Raw genomic sequence first — 12,617 nt, 5'->3', positions numbered from 1 at the left:
CCCGCTCACCCAGAGGTCACTGGCAGAACCGGGAACAGAACCCAGGTCTCCCAAGGCTTGGTCCAGTGCTCGATCCACTCGGACACACAGTGGACCTGACAACCATCGGGTGCTGTGCCAGCTCAGGGGTGGAAAGGCTCCGTATCACAATACCAGTGCCCTGAGTCAGTGTCTCTGTGGTCCAAAAACTCCCTAGTTCCTTTAGCTAGTGGCCTCTGTTATCCAGGGTGGCTAGCATGGAACACAGTGTCTGTCGTGGGTGTTGGGGAGGGGCAGACCACTGGTCTTGGCTTGGTTTCTCCAGTCTGTGTAGAGGGGGTGCAGCCCAGCTGGGCCTTGGGGCTCCCTCGATGACCCTATTCCTATGTGGGAGGGTAAGCGGGTCCTGATTCAGCGGCGGCTGGATCACGGCATCTCCCCCTTGGTTCCTCTCCACGCTGCCCTAGGTAGAAGAATTCCGGAAGCAGGACGCCCAGGAGGGCATGAAGGTCGCCCAGGTCCTGGATGGCTACATCAGCCGCAAGGTGGTGAAGCAGACAGTGATGACGGTGGTGTACGGTGTCACCAGGTACGGAGGGAGGCTGCAGATCGAGAAGCGGCTCAAGGAGATAGACAGCTTCCCACAGGTAGGGCGTTCGCCCCGGCTTCCCCTCTGTCCCGTCTGACTGCTGCCACTGGTTCCTGGCTGAGTTTCATGCAGTGCCCGTTTCCCTGGGGAGAGATTTCCCTTTTCTTCCCCCCCAGCACGATCCTGCCCTCTGGGTGCTGCTAAGCTGGATCCAGGGCAGGGGTTCGGCTAGTGGGGTGGAACGGGAGCCAGCTTATAGGTGGTGGCCTTTTGCAGGATGGGGTGGATTCTTCAATCAGGTGTATCCTGTCCCTTTGGTTTCCAGCATTGTCATCTGTTGCCCAGCCTCTCTGGCAGTAATAGGCCTCAGCTGGTGTCTTGTACAATACAAGGCTTGAGAAACTGCTGCTCCCTCTGGGGGCCGTATTGGCCCCCCGGAGCCCCCAGATGTCTGTCTCCAGGCAACTTACTGGTGCCTGGGCTGGGCTAATGGCACCTCCTGCAGAGCAGAGGGTTCCCCTCGGCACGTCACAGCGGCTCGTAGCCTAGCGCTGTCCCTGTTACTTACACGGCCAGTAATGCAGCGCAGAGGCCAGCAGGGTGCCTGGTGACTTGGCCCTCCGCTGTGGGAGAGGAGAGTTGGGTTAAGTGCCGGAGCTCAGCTTCCTCTCTGCCCGCTCGGGAGCCAGATCAGGATTCGGATTCCCAGCTCCCCTGAGCTGCAGTGAGATTTGGGTCTCAGCTAGCCCAGGTGGGAAGGCAGGTTCTCCGAGGCAGTAACCCTGGAGGGGAGGGAGACATGTCAGCAGCAGCTCATCCGGGCTGTGGTCCTTCGCGTGAGAAGGCAGGCATGCCTTCATTGCAGGGACTCCCACCCTGCCTCTGATCCACACAGGAGTACGTCTGGGAGGCGTCGCATTACCTCGTCCAGCAGGTGTTCAACAGCCTCAAGGAGATGTTCTCAGGGACTCGAGAGATCCAGGTAAGGTCCCTGCTGCTTTTCTCTCTCTCTCTCCTTCCTGCTTTTCCCCTCGCCCCCATCCTCTTCTGGCTTCCCCATATGCCGAAGATTGCAGCACTGCAGAGCTCCTGGCATCCGCTCCTGGGAGCGCTACAAGCAGGCTGGAGAACAGGAGAGGAGCTGGGGGGGCAGCCCCTAGAGATCCCGTGTCTCCTCCCGTCACCCCGGGGAATGCAGCCCAATCTCTAACACCAGCCCTGCTCAGGAAGTGAATCGGGGCCACTAGATCCGGTGTCTCAAGCAGCAGGTCTCTGTCTGATCCAAGCCCCACAGGAGCATTCCTGACCCCCGCCCCCACTCAGGTGGAATGAACCCCTGGGGGGTGGGACCAGAGGGTGTTGTGCCATCCATGGTGGGCTCAGAACTGCCTGTGGTGGGTGGGGACATTATGGGGTGAATCTGTTCTTAGAACCCCTGGAGTCACCGGGGCTCTTGGCCCACTGAGTCCCCGTGCTCTGGGGAAGCTACTTACTCCAGTCTGTCCCTGCAGATCTGGCTGACGGAGAGCGCCCGGCTCATCGCCAAGTCCGGGAACACGGTGGAGTGGGTCACCCCGCTGGGCCTGCCCATCGTGCAGCCATACCATCGGGCCAAGTCTACAGTGGTGAGTGCCTCTCGGTGCGGAGACAAAGGGGAGCAGAAGTACTGGCAGCTTGTGAGCGGGGTTCTCAGTCTGGAACATGGGGGATCTAGATCAGTGCCCCGCCAGCCACCGCCCTGGGCCAAGGGCATTAAGGGGCAGCGCGGCAAAGTCTCCAGCCAGTGCACATGTGTAGAACCTTGTTCTGTACGTGTGTGCACACGTGTGTACTTGTGCACAATGCTGGGATGTCTCCAGCCAGCGCAGATCTACGCAGAACCTTGCTGCGTACACGCACGCAGAATACACCGGGCTGTGAAGACTCCAGCCAGCAGGGGTGCCAAATCTGGTTGTGTTACACATGCAGGTCGTACAGTGAAGTCTCCCGTGGGGGTGTGTGGGCGGGGAGGGTTTGTGAGGGATGGGTATGGTGTCAGGCTGCTCTCTCTCCCCCCCCCCCCCCCCCCACTGACTCACCGGGGTAATTAACTTTTCGGACTCCGGGAGGTGAGCCCAGGATGAGAAATGAGAAGTGGTTCCCCAGGATTCATGTGACTCACTCTCGCTCCAGTCCCACACTCCTCCCCGCTGATCCCCTTCCTCCTCCTCCCCCCACCCGTACAGTCCTCTCAGCAGCTCTCTCCCTCCTGCTCCACGTGATTCAGCAGCTGAGATTCTTGGGGGTGGGAGGAGTTTATCCCTGAGAGGAAGAGACCAGAGGGGGACTTGTATGAGCACCGACATGCAGGGATGAGTCAGCGCTGGGGCGGGGCCAATGTTGGAGCCAGCATCCTTGGGGCGCTGAAGGGTGAGTCAGCGGGACGAAGTCAGGATGGTATTTAAGAGTAATGGAGCTGGCGAGTAACCAGGGCTCCCCAAAGGCTCAGTGACGAGACCCCCACATGGTACCGACGTGGGCATATCAGCAGGGAAACAAATTCATGCTTGCCCACCTGCACACAGAATCTGCCCCATCTCCTAGCCGCTGGCATGCCACGTCCCAGCAGTTACGGGGCAGTTCAGGGTGGCCTGCCTGTCTCCAAGCCGCTGATTTGTTCAGCTGCATTTCCCAGTTCTGCTGGTGAGATAAAGGCCTTTAAAGCCAGTGAGCCAGGCGCTGAGCACCTCCTGGGAGACATGCCGGCTGGTAGGACAAAGGCTCCTACCCATTTCCGAAGATCTGAAGTAGGCTGTTCTAATCTGGCCATGAGCTCCCTGCTCTGGGAGCTGGCTGGGCCAGTTCTGGTCCTAGGCTCTGCACGGCGCATGCTGGGGGCCTGTTGCTGGCATGATCCGCTCTCCAAGAGTGGCGTGCCTGGGACTCCCTGGGAACGGGTGATTGTGTCTCTCTGCAGCTGAGTCCGGTCTCTGTCTCTCTCTAGCTGAACAGCACCATGCAAACCCTGAGTCTGAACGTGCGCTTTGACGCCAACCAGTAAGTACCGGACTGCAAGTGCTCGGAGCAGACTCTACATTCCTTTCCCCAGCCTGAGTGATTTCCTCCCCACTCCCCACGGTGCAGCCTGGAGCTGGGGGAGCCCTGGCCTCCAGGCGGTTTGGAGACAACGCCCCCCCCCCCCCCCATCAGCAGAGCTTGGCAGATGAGTCCCCAGTAGGAGAGAGAGACACTGATCAGGGCTGCTGCTGGTATTCGCACACTCCTGCTTTCCTTACGTCGTGCTGCCCAGTGCAATGCTCAGCAGGAGTATGGGGTGGCAGGGGAGGAAGGTCTGGAGGGAATCCAGCAGCGTCTGTGGACAGCGCTGCGGGTGCAGGGCCGTAGCACCCGGCATGGGTTTCCAGGAGAGGGAAACATCTCCTACCTGCTCCCTTGTGTCCATGGACCAGTGTGGGGGGCAGCCCCTAGAGCTCCCATCGTCCCAGGGAATGCAGCCCAGGCTCCATCCCCATCCGTGCTCAGCCCACTGGATCCAGTTCCTTCTGATCGTGCAGCCCTGGTTGGCTTTACCCTGACAGCAGGTCTTGGGTGCTCTGCCTCCCCGCTTTTCCCCTCCCCTGGCCGTGGCGGGCAGCCGGGATGTCTGACTGTTCCATGCTCCACTGCAGGAAACCGGACACGGTGAAGCAGAAAAACGCCTTCCCACCCAACTTCATCCACTCACTGGACTCCACGCACATGATGCTGACGGCCCTGCATTGCCACCGGTAGGGAGCCCCAGGGGCAGGGCCGCCACTGCTAGCCCTGTGCGACTCTGCCCTCGCACCCCAAACTTGGGGGGCGGGTGGGAGGGGACAGACCGCGAAGTAAACAAGGGGCCTCTTACTGAGACCTGGGGAATCGGGTCCTCGTCTGGGGCACAGCACTACGGGCAGCAGGGAAGAGTATTTCAGAGCCAAGATCTCAGCTGTTGTTAAAGCAATCAGCTGAGCGGATGCGTGGGGGATGTGATCTGGGCGGTTGGGGTTCCGTCTCGAGTCATCTTTGGGGCTACTCTAGCATTGGTGGAGGCGAATCCGCAGGGTTCAGCTGCCCCTGCCGGGGTCCAGCCCTGCTCCTACAACTGCCAGCCCTCCCCGCCTGGGTCTGGGATCAGGGAGGCACCGTACGCAGGGCACTAGGCAGTGCCACAAGGGATGGCAGCCCCCAGTTCAGCTCACGCAGGCCCCGGTGCTGTGCCAGCAGGAGGGTTTGGCTGCCCGAGGCAGGGGCCTGGGCTGACATCAGAGAAGAGGGAGGGTCTCTGCAGGCGGCACCTGATCTGGCTGCTCTGCTGCCTTTCAGACGGGGCCTGACATTCGTCTCGGTCCACGACTGCTACTGGACCCACGCGCTGACTGTGGATGTCATGAACCAGGTAGAGACCAGCCCCCCCCCGTGAGCAGAGCCTCTTGCACTGACCCAGCGTGTCCTCCTCGAGGGGGCTCGGCAGGTGCTGTCCAGCCCCTGGCCCTGGCTCACGTCTCCTCCCCCCCACCCCAATGACGTGGGTCTCCTTTCCCTCCCCCACCCTGTAGCCTGATTGGCTGTGGGTAACCAAGGCGATGCGCCCTGCAAATTACAGAGTGCCAAGATGGCACCTGCTGTTCATGTGTCGTCTGATGCCCCTCAGTCCGCAGCCCGCTGCTGTCCCAGCCCTGGGCTCCCCATGCGCGTAGCTCTGCCATTGACCCTCGCTCGTAATGCACGGCCCTTCCTGGTGTGTTAGCCGTGGGCTTCCCTCCATTCCCGTCCCCCTGCAGCTCTGCTGACACCCCTCATTCTCAACCCGCTGCGCTCCGTGCTCTGCAGACGCACCCCACGTTCAGCCCCATGCGAACAGGTTAAATGGAATTTGTCTTCGGGTGAGAGGGCTGTTGTATTCCACTAACTTGTGACTTCCGTGCTCTGCCAGGTGTGTCGAGAGCAGTTTGTGGAGTTGCACAGCCAGCCCATCCTGCAGGATCTATCCAGGTTCATGCTGCAGAAATATTGCACTGACTCCCTGTAAGTACCCAGCTCACCCACCCTCTCTGGGGCTCCTTCAGGGGAACTTCCTTTGTTCACTGCACTGTGTAAGTTATGCAGCCCCACAGCCTCTGGCTTGGAGCCTATCCACGGTATCCTTCCTCTGGCTGCCTCTGGGCTGCTCTAGGACAAAGATGGCTCAGTGGTTAGTGAGCTAGGCTATGGCTCAGGAGACCTGGGTTCAGTCCCCTGCTCTGCCACAGATTCCCCATGTGACCCTGGGCAAGTCTCTCTGGGCCTCAGCTCCCCATCTGCAAAGGAGGGTGAGATCACTGCCCTGCGTCAGAGGGGCTTTGTGTGCTGAAAGTCCATCGAGGTTGGCAGGCGCTCAGATACTCTGGTCAGATGCGGGCAGCTAGGCACCAGAGAGCGATACTGAGATAACAGGAAGATGCTTAGCTGCCCAAGTGGCCACATAGGGAGACTCTTATCTTGAAGCTGATCTGATGGTTCCTTTGACACCGGGGACCTGTCACCATCCCCTTGGCTCAGAGCCATGTGCCCACAAGCTGCACAGAGATGTGTGTGTGATTCAGGCTGGGAGCAGAAAGGGCTCACGTTCCTATTTAACACCCCTTTGTGTCGTGGCTTTTTTTGACCCAGGGGTGAGTGGAGGGACAAGAAGTCCCTCGAACACAAGAGGCTGGTGCAGCTGCTGTCCAAGGTCCCCGAGACAGGTATTGTTATTATCCATCGTGGTTATTACGGCAGTGCCTCCAGGCCACCCGCGAATGCTGGGCACTGGACTAACGCTTGCCTCTGGAGTTGGTTTCCGGGGTGGCTCCCAGGCATGAGCCCTCTGACGCGAGTGATTGGAATGAGCCAGCCCCATAACCCTTTCCCAGCAGTAGCCATGTTTCTGATGACCAGTGTCTTTTTCAGTTCATCCCGCAATGGGCAGGAGGAACCTGCGAGACAGGGCACGGCGCTGTGCTCGGTGGGTGAGAGATAGAGGCTTGGTCTATACACCTAAAATGTAGGTTGACCTAGCTGCGGTGCTGGAGCGATGTAGTCAAGCTGAGCTAAGCCCTGGTGTAGACACAGCTAGGTCAGTAGAAGAATTCTTCTGTCAACTAGCCTCTTGGGGTGGGGCCACCCTTTCTGTCACTGTAGCAAGTGTCTGTAGAACAGCGGCAGGGCTGCAGTGGTAGTGTAGACTCACCTTAGCCTGCTGGATCCTACTGGGGATCTAGCTTGGTCCCTAGGGATCCATCTCGCGCTGCCAGGAAGGCTGGGTGAGCGTCACTGTCTTCCCTGTGCCTGGCTGCCAGCCCCGCCCACCCCAGCAGAATCTCCTCCTGGTCCCTGTCCCGAGGCTAGAGTGGCCACACGGCTGGCTGCCCTCTGGATGGGCCAGACGGGAGAACCCCGAGCTCGGCAGTGTCTTGCTGGGGCTGTTAGCGCTGGCGATCTGGTAGGACGTAACCCCCCCTAGAGCAAGCTGCCTTTGGCTCCCACCCTGGCATCCAACTTGCCATGCGAGCCCAAGCCAGCTGGAGAGCAGAACCTAACTAGCTAGCAGAGATAATGGGAGGTCACCAAGCAAACAGCCCTTGTCCTGACCCACTCTCTGTCCCTGGCTGGTTCTTCTGCGAGGCCTGGTGCACACAGAGCTAGAAGCATCCCTGCCCTAGTGCTGAGCCCTTTCACAGAGCAGCATTGCACGCACCACAGCCTAGGATGGGGGATAACTGATGTCCTGGGGTGGATGTCCTAGCTTCTACCCCCCCGGTAACTCTCTGCCACAGGGAACGCATCCACGTGCAATGGGTCAGGCAGCAGGAGGGGTCCTGTGAGCAGTGTGGGCCCCCGGCATGCTCTCTGCCCCAGGTGGGGTCAGGGAGAGTCGGTCTGATTGCTGCTCTGAGCTGCTCTCTCCTCCCTGGAGTAAGGGGGATCTTCCAGAGTGAGGGGGGATGGGATGTATTGAGACTTAGAATTTAAGGCTGCAAGGGCCAGTGGGATCGTCTAATCTGAGGGCCTGCATAACACAAGCCAGAGAAGCTCACCCAGCGATTCCTGCATCCAGCCCATATCTTGTGGTTGAGCTAGAGCACATAGTTGAATCCTTTCCCCTAGAATGCTAAGAGATGCCCCCGGTCTCCAACCTGTGCAGCCCCCGCTCTGACCTTCCCCCTGCTCCTTCTTCCCCTCCAGGTGACTTTGACCTGCAGAAGGTGAAGGAATCTACATATTTCTTCAGCTGAAACGGACGTGGGCAAGGCCCTGGACTGTCTATCGAATGCTGGCTAATTGGATCAGAGGTGCCAGCCAGCCGAGTCCAGGGTGGGGCCTGGCTCACAGCACCCCATAAGAGAAGAAGGGGAGACACTGTGTCCAGCACCTCGTCCTAGGGGCACAGCAGACAGCTGGCCCAGCGAGGTATCCCCCAGGGGATGGCTCGGTGTCTCCTCTTTGGAAACGGACCCTGCCTGGAGAGCAGGAGCATGGGGCTGCCACTAGGAGGCAGGATCTCTGCTTTCCCTTGTGCCAGGAGGGGCGTGGCGCTGCCTTCGTATGGCTCTTGCCAGCCCAGCTCACCCGCTCCTCCCTCTGTGCCTAGGGACCTTGATCTGGAGATCACTGGCTGCTATTTTCCCTCGTGACTGGGAATCGCTGACCCAAAGATGAGATTGCTTCGCTCACCGGGAGCTTCTGGCTCCAAACTAAGGTGGAAGGCAAGGGGCTGATTGGGGACTGGCATTCCCTGTGACCTCAGCCTCTCTCACAGCTGGGCCTCGGCAAGGGGCCCCTGTTTGCTGCTGGTAACTCAGGTGCTCTAGGCCAATTGACCTGGCCTCTCTTCCCCCTTCGCTCGCCCCCGCTCACTACGCGATGCGTCTGGGGAGGAGGGCATCCTGCAGATGGATCCCTCCAGGCCTGGCTTTGGACACCGTCTGGGTCACCCATGCCAGGCCGGAGTGCTGTCGGTCTGTGGAGTGAAGGGGGCTGCGGGTCTAGGATCCCAGTGAGACACCTCTCTTCACTGGACTCGTAGCTGTAATGGTGCCTTTGTGGGCTAGCCGAGCGTGCCTGGGGGAGCGAGCTAGAGAACTCCTCCAGGAACAGCAGCAGCTTAAACCAAAGGCCCCAGAGTGCTTTAGGGTTCCTGGCCAATAAGCTGCCTTTAGGGAATAGCCACTTCCCTGGGGAACAAGAACCTGCCAGTCCCTGGTCTCTGCAGCTGCGTAGGACTTTGCTGGGGTTGGCCAGGGTGCAGCACTCAGCCCGTCACTCCGTTTCCGTTCCTTTCCCCTAGCGGAGTTTGGGGGGTGGGGGAGACGGCTCCTGGGGTGCTGCGCCTCACCTGGTTCCCCAGGGGAATGGTTATTCTGCACTGGGGGCAGCCAGTCATGACTGTAATCCGGAGGAGCCTCCCGTACTGATTCACCCTCTCTCCCCGGTACGTGGACTCCTTTCACTCGGCGTGCTTTCCAGCAGTGTCTCATTTTCGGGGATATCGACGGTTCGGCTGCACAGTCTCTGGTGGGGCCGGTGTGTAACTGGAGCTTCATGTGAAGCACTGTACATTAAAGCCCTTTGAAACTTCTCCTCTCGGGGCTGCTTTGTTAGCAAGTGTGATTGTATTCCGGTGGTGTCTGGAGGCCCCAGCTGAGATCAGGGCCGGTTGGGCCCAGTGCTGCACAGTGAGAGCGCGTCCCCTGCAATCGAAGAGAGAAAGGGTGGCAGGGGAAACTGAGGCACAGAGAAGGGAGGTCAGTGTCAAGAATATAGAACCCAGGGCTCCAGACTCCCAGTCCGCTACCCAATCGCTGGGCCACGCTGTGGATCTCATTGTGTGGAGGTGTGTACGATCTGCTGCACAGATGTGTACGCGTAGGGGCTGCCTTTACCAAGCAGTGCGCGTGCAGAAGCCGCACCGTGCTGGCAGCACCGCACAAGGCCAGGACCCGAAGCCTCTTGAAATTAGAGCAGTGAATTGCTCAGCAGGATGTAAGGAACCCAGCCGAGACTGCTCTCTGCTGTGATGGACGGTACCTGGGCTAGATGTGAATCTGGGCTTTGGGCCTGATTCTCAGTTACACCAAAGCCTCTTCCCCCTCCCCCACACCAGCAACAGCAGGGGGCCTTAAAGTGTCATTACACCTGCAGCCTGAGTGGCTTTAGGCTCACTGAGATTGAGGCCTGTTACCTCCAGCAGCACAGTATCTGCCGACAGTTTGGGGCGTCCGTTCAGCACAAACCAGAGGGGAAAGCGCCACTTCCCACGGCACCCGGCTTTTCCTTGGCGGTCTCCCACCCAGTCCCCTCACTGTCCCCATCCCGTGGAGGTTGAGTTCAGTGCAGTCCCTCTGCCAGGACGCTGATGAGCTGAGAGTTGGTCAGTGACATTTGATGTGGCCCCACTCTTCACACGTCCCTTTTCCAGGTGCATCCTGCCCTTGTCACCTCTGTTCTGGTGCAGGCAGCTCAGTGACAGACAATGATGGCACAGACCATGGTTTGGCTTGTTCTTAATCGACCTGGAGATACTTTGTTTTTTCCTTTGCCTCCAAAAGACATAAGCCATCTGCCATTTAACACCCTTCAAGTCCTTCTTTGCAAGTGTGCGGTTTTGCACTAATTAAGAGATTTGCACCAGTGGCAAATAACGCCAGCGGCTCCACTTCCAATGGGCCTTAGATTCTGCCTAGGCTTCTAGGTGGGTTAATGCGGGACAGGTCCTGCTCCTTGGGCTTTGAAAAATGGATCAGACCTTGAGAGAACAAGACTATGCACAGAGACAATAGTGAGCGTTCTGGAAGGGGATGTAAGTACTCATGCTTCAGGACTTAAGCCTACCTCTAATGGTGGGGTCAGGAGGAAATGTTCCCTGGGGGCAGATTATTCCGTAACTGGCTACTAAAGTTTTCTTGCATCTCCCTCTGAATCAACTAATATTGGCCATTATTGGCTAGATGGGTTCCTGGTCTGATCCAGAGGACAGTTCCTCTCTCATAATCAGCGTGTAAACCCCTCCCATCATGACCAGCCTCTTCTAACAGTCAGAAACTGGTTAGGAGAGGCTGGTTAGAAACCGAGCTGTAGGATGTGGCCACTCCTTGCCCTTGCCCGGGGGGGAGTGGGGGGAAGCAGGTTGCCAGCTTGGTGCTTACAGATGAGAAGCTGAGTGCTGGAGAAACACAGTCTGCTCTTCAGCTGTGCAAGTAGCCAGGCATGTGTTCCAGCCGAGCGTGTGGAGATCTGAGTGACGGAGGGCTGTTGTTTCATTTGTTCTTTTGCTGGCGTGTTTGAGTTTGGGAAGGGGGGGGGGGGGGAGAGGACTGCAGATGCCGCTAGGGCATCTCAGCAGGCTGCACTGAAATGGGATCCGCTGATGACTGTGCTGAATGCAATCAGAATGAATCTTGGGGGTGGAGGGGGATGCATGAGGAAATGAAGGGAAAGCCCAGATGCCACATGGAGGAGGTAGGAGAGGCCGGCTGGAGGGTAGTTCTGGGCTTCTCCCCTTCCGCTCTATGGAGAAAGGTTAAAGATATGGTGGGGGACCAGCTCCCGAATCCCCCCTGCCTCCTCCGAAGGGAGTGTGACTGAGCGCATCTCCTCTCCCAAGGGTATTTCTGCATCTGCCTGACTGCCCTCCCCAGCTGAGTGACGCAAGCCCTTTGCCGCCCTCAGCCCTGCTTGGGCACCTTCACGGCTGGCACAGATCCCTCCCTCCTCTGCCCTAGGGCCATGGTAGCGGGATGCAGAGGGTATCGCTTCTCAGCCAGTCGCTTGAACCTGGCTGGGGGCAGTCGTGGCTGCTGTGGGATGCAGCTTTGATGCTCTGGATTGCAGTGAGCTGATGGGCTCTTTAGTCTGCAAGGATCTACATCGCACCACCTAGCTTGGTTAGCAGCCTCAGCAGCGAGGACTAGACAACCCCAGTCAAGAGCAACCAGGGGCTTAGGCACCAAAGCCCTTGGAAGTCATTGGAAAGTTTCCAACTGACACTGGTCTGCTTTGGATCAGGCCCGTAGGCAGGAAGCTGTATGGGGTGAGGGGAGCGTGTGCTTTGGAGGTGGCAAAGACTTTCTCACGCTCTCCCTCCTAGCTTAGCAGCCTTATGGCTCTTTGCACCTTGGAAATGGGCCTTTTCCAGGGCTGATCCCAAAGCCAAGCCAAGGGCCCGGGATCTCCTGCCAGGAACCCATCGTGAAGGGGTTTTTCCTTGAAGCCATCGGCTCTGATTCCATGCCCAGCAGCCCTTATCATGTGTCTGTGAATTGTACAGGCTGGGGAGGGGAAGTTGAAAGCTTTGTAGGGATGGTGCCTCCTTGGGTTTAATTGTATCCATCTTGGAGGCTCAAAAATGCTCCACAGACTCTCCCTGTAAGAAGGACTCAGTTACTAGTAAATTGCAGCCCATGCTGGGGTGGGATGCGGCAGCGTGAGGCCTTGAGGGAAGACTCACTCCTCTGATTGAAGGCACAGCAGGGAGGTGTCTAGGGCTGTGTTTGGCCGGGGCTGGGGTTTGGCCAGGGCGTGACAGTGATTGGGGCAGACAGGGCCATGGGGGGCCAGGGCCTGGGTTTTATGCCCTTTTCCTAAGAATCCCCAGCTTGAGCGTGCTGGGGGCTGTGCGGGGAATGGACAGGGCCATAGAGGGGGAAATAGCAAACGCGCAGCAACATCACCGGTGGAGAGGTGGGAGTTGGCCAAGGGAAAGGTCCCACCTCCTATTGCCATGAAGGCTTGTCCCATTGGTGCGAGCCAGTTCACTAGCTCGCAGGGCTCCGGCTCGGGCTGCTTCATGGCGGTGTAGACTTCTGGGCTTGGGACCCTCGTACCACCTGGGGTCCTACCGCTTGGGCTCCAGCCCCATCCCCTGGACATGAACCCTGCAATGAAACAGCCCCTTAGTCTTCAGCTGCAGTGGAGAGTCACTTCATCTCCCCCTTGCCTCCAGCTCCCAGAGGGCCCTACCAAATTCACAGGCCATTGTGGTCAATTTCCCGGCCATAGGATTTTAAAAAAT

At 58.6% G+C, this 12,617-nt stretch overlaps 1 protein-coding gene across 5 annotated transcripts in view; it reads left to right on the top strand.

The window, feature by feature from the left end:
• Positions 1-9,185, top strand: part of POLRMT (RNA polymerase mitochondrial) — a 42,406-nt gene extending 33,221 nt beyond the window's left edge. For 4 of the 5 annotated variants that reach the window (XM_073324547.1, XM_073324545.1, XM_073324546.1 and 1 more), the window contains 9 exons: positions 447-626; positions 1,464-1,550; positions 2,080-2,193; positions 3,552-3,604; positions 4,237-4,335; positions 4,913-4,985; positions 5,523-5,614; positions 6,239-6,312; positions 7,793-9,185. In XM_073324547.1, coding sequence (XP_073180648.1) covers positions 447-626; positions 1,464-1,550; positions 2,080-2,193; positions 3,552-3,604; positions 4,237-4,335; positions 4,913-4,985; positions 5,523-5,614; positions 6,239-6,312; positions 7,793-7,842 — 822 coding nt within the window. In that variant the 3' untranslated portion in view covers positions 7,843-9,185. Of the gene's footprint in view, positions 1-446; positions 627-1,463; positions 1,551-2,079; positions 2,194-3,551; positions 3,605-4,236; positions 4,336-4,912; positions 4,986-5,522; positions 5,615-6,238; positions 6,313-7,792 lie in introns of those variants that run through there. The other variant, XM_073324548.1, reaches the window with a different exon arrangement.
• The last annotated feature ends 3,432 nt before the right edge of the window (positions 9,186-12,617 follow it).

The sequence above is a fragment of the Lepidochelys kempii genome, chromosome 25, assembly GCF_965140265.1.
Source record: "Lepidochelys kempii isolate rLepKem1 chromosome 25, rLepKem1.hap2, whole genome shotgun sequence".
In the NCBI taxonomy this organism is placed as follows: Eukaryota; Metazoa; Chordata; order Testudines; family Cheloniidae; genus Lepidochelys; species Lepidochelys kempii.
The sequence above is the reverse complement of the archived record's forward strand: the minus strand, read 5'-3'. Positions and strand labels throughout refer to the sequence as shown.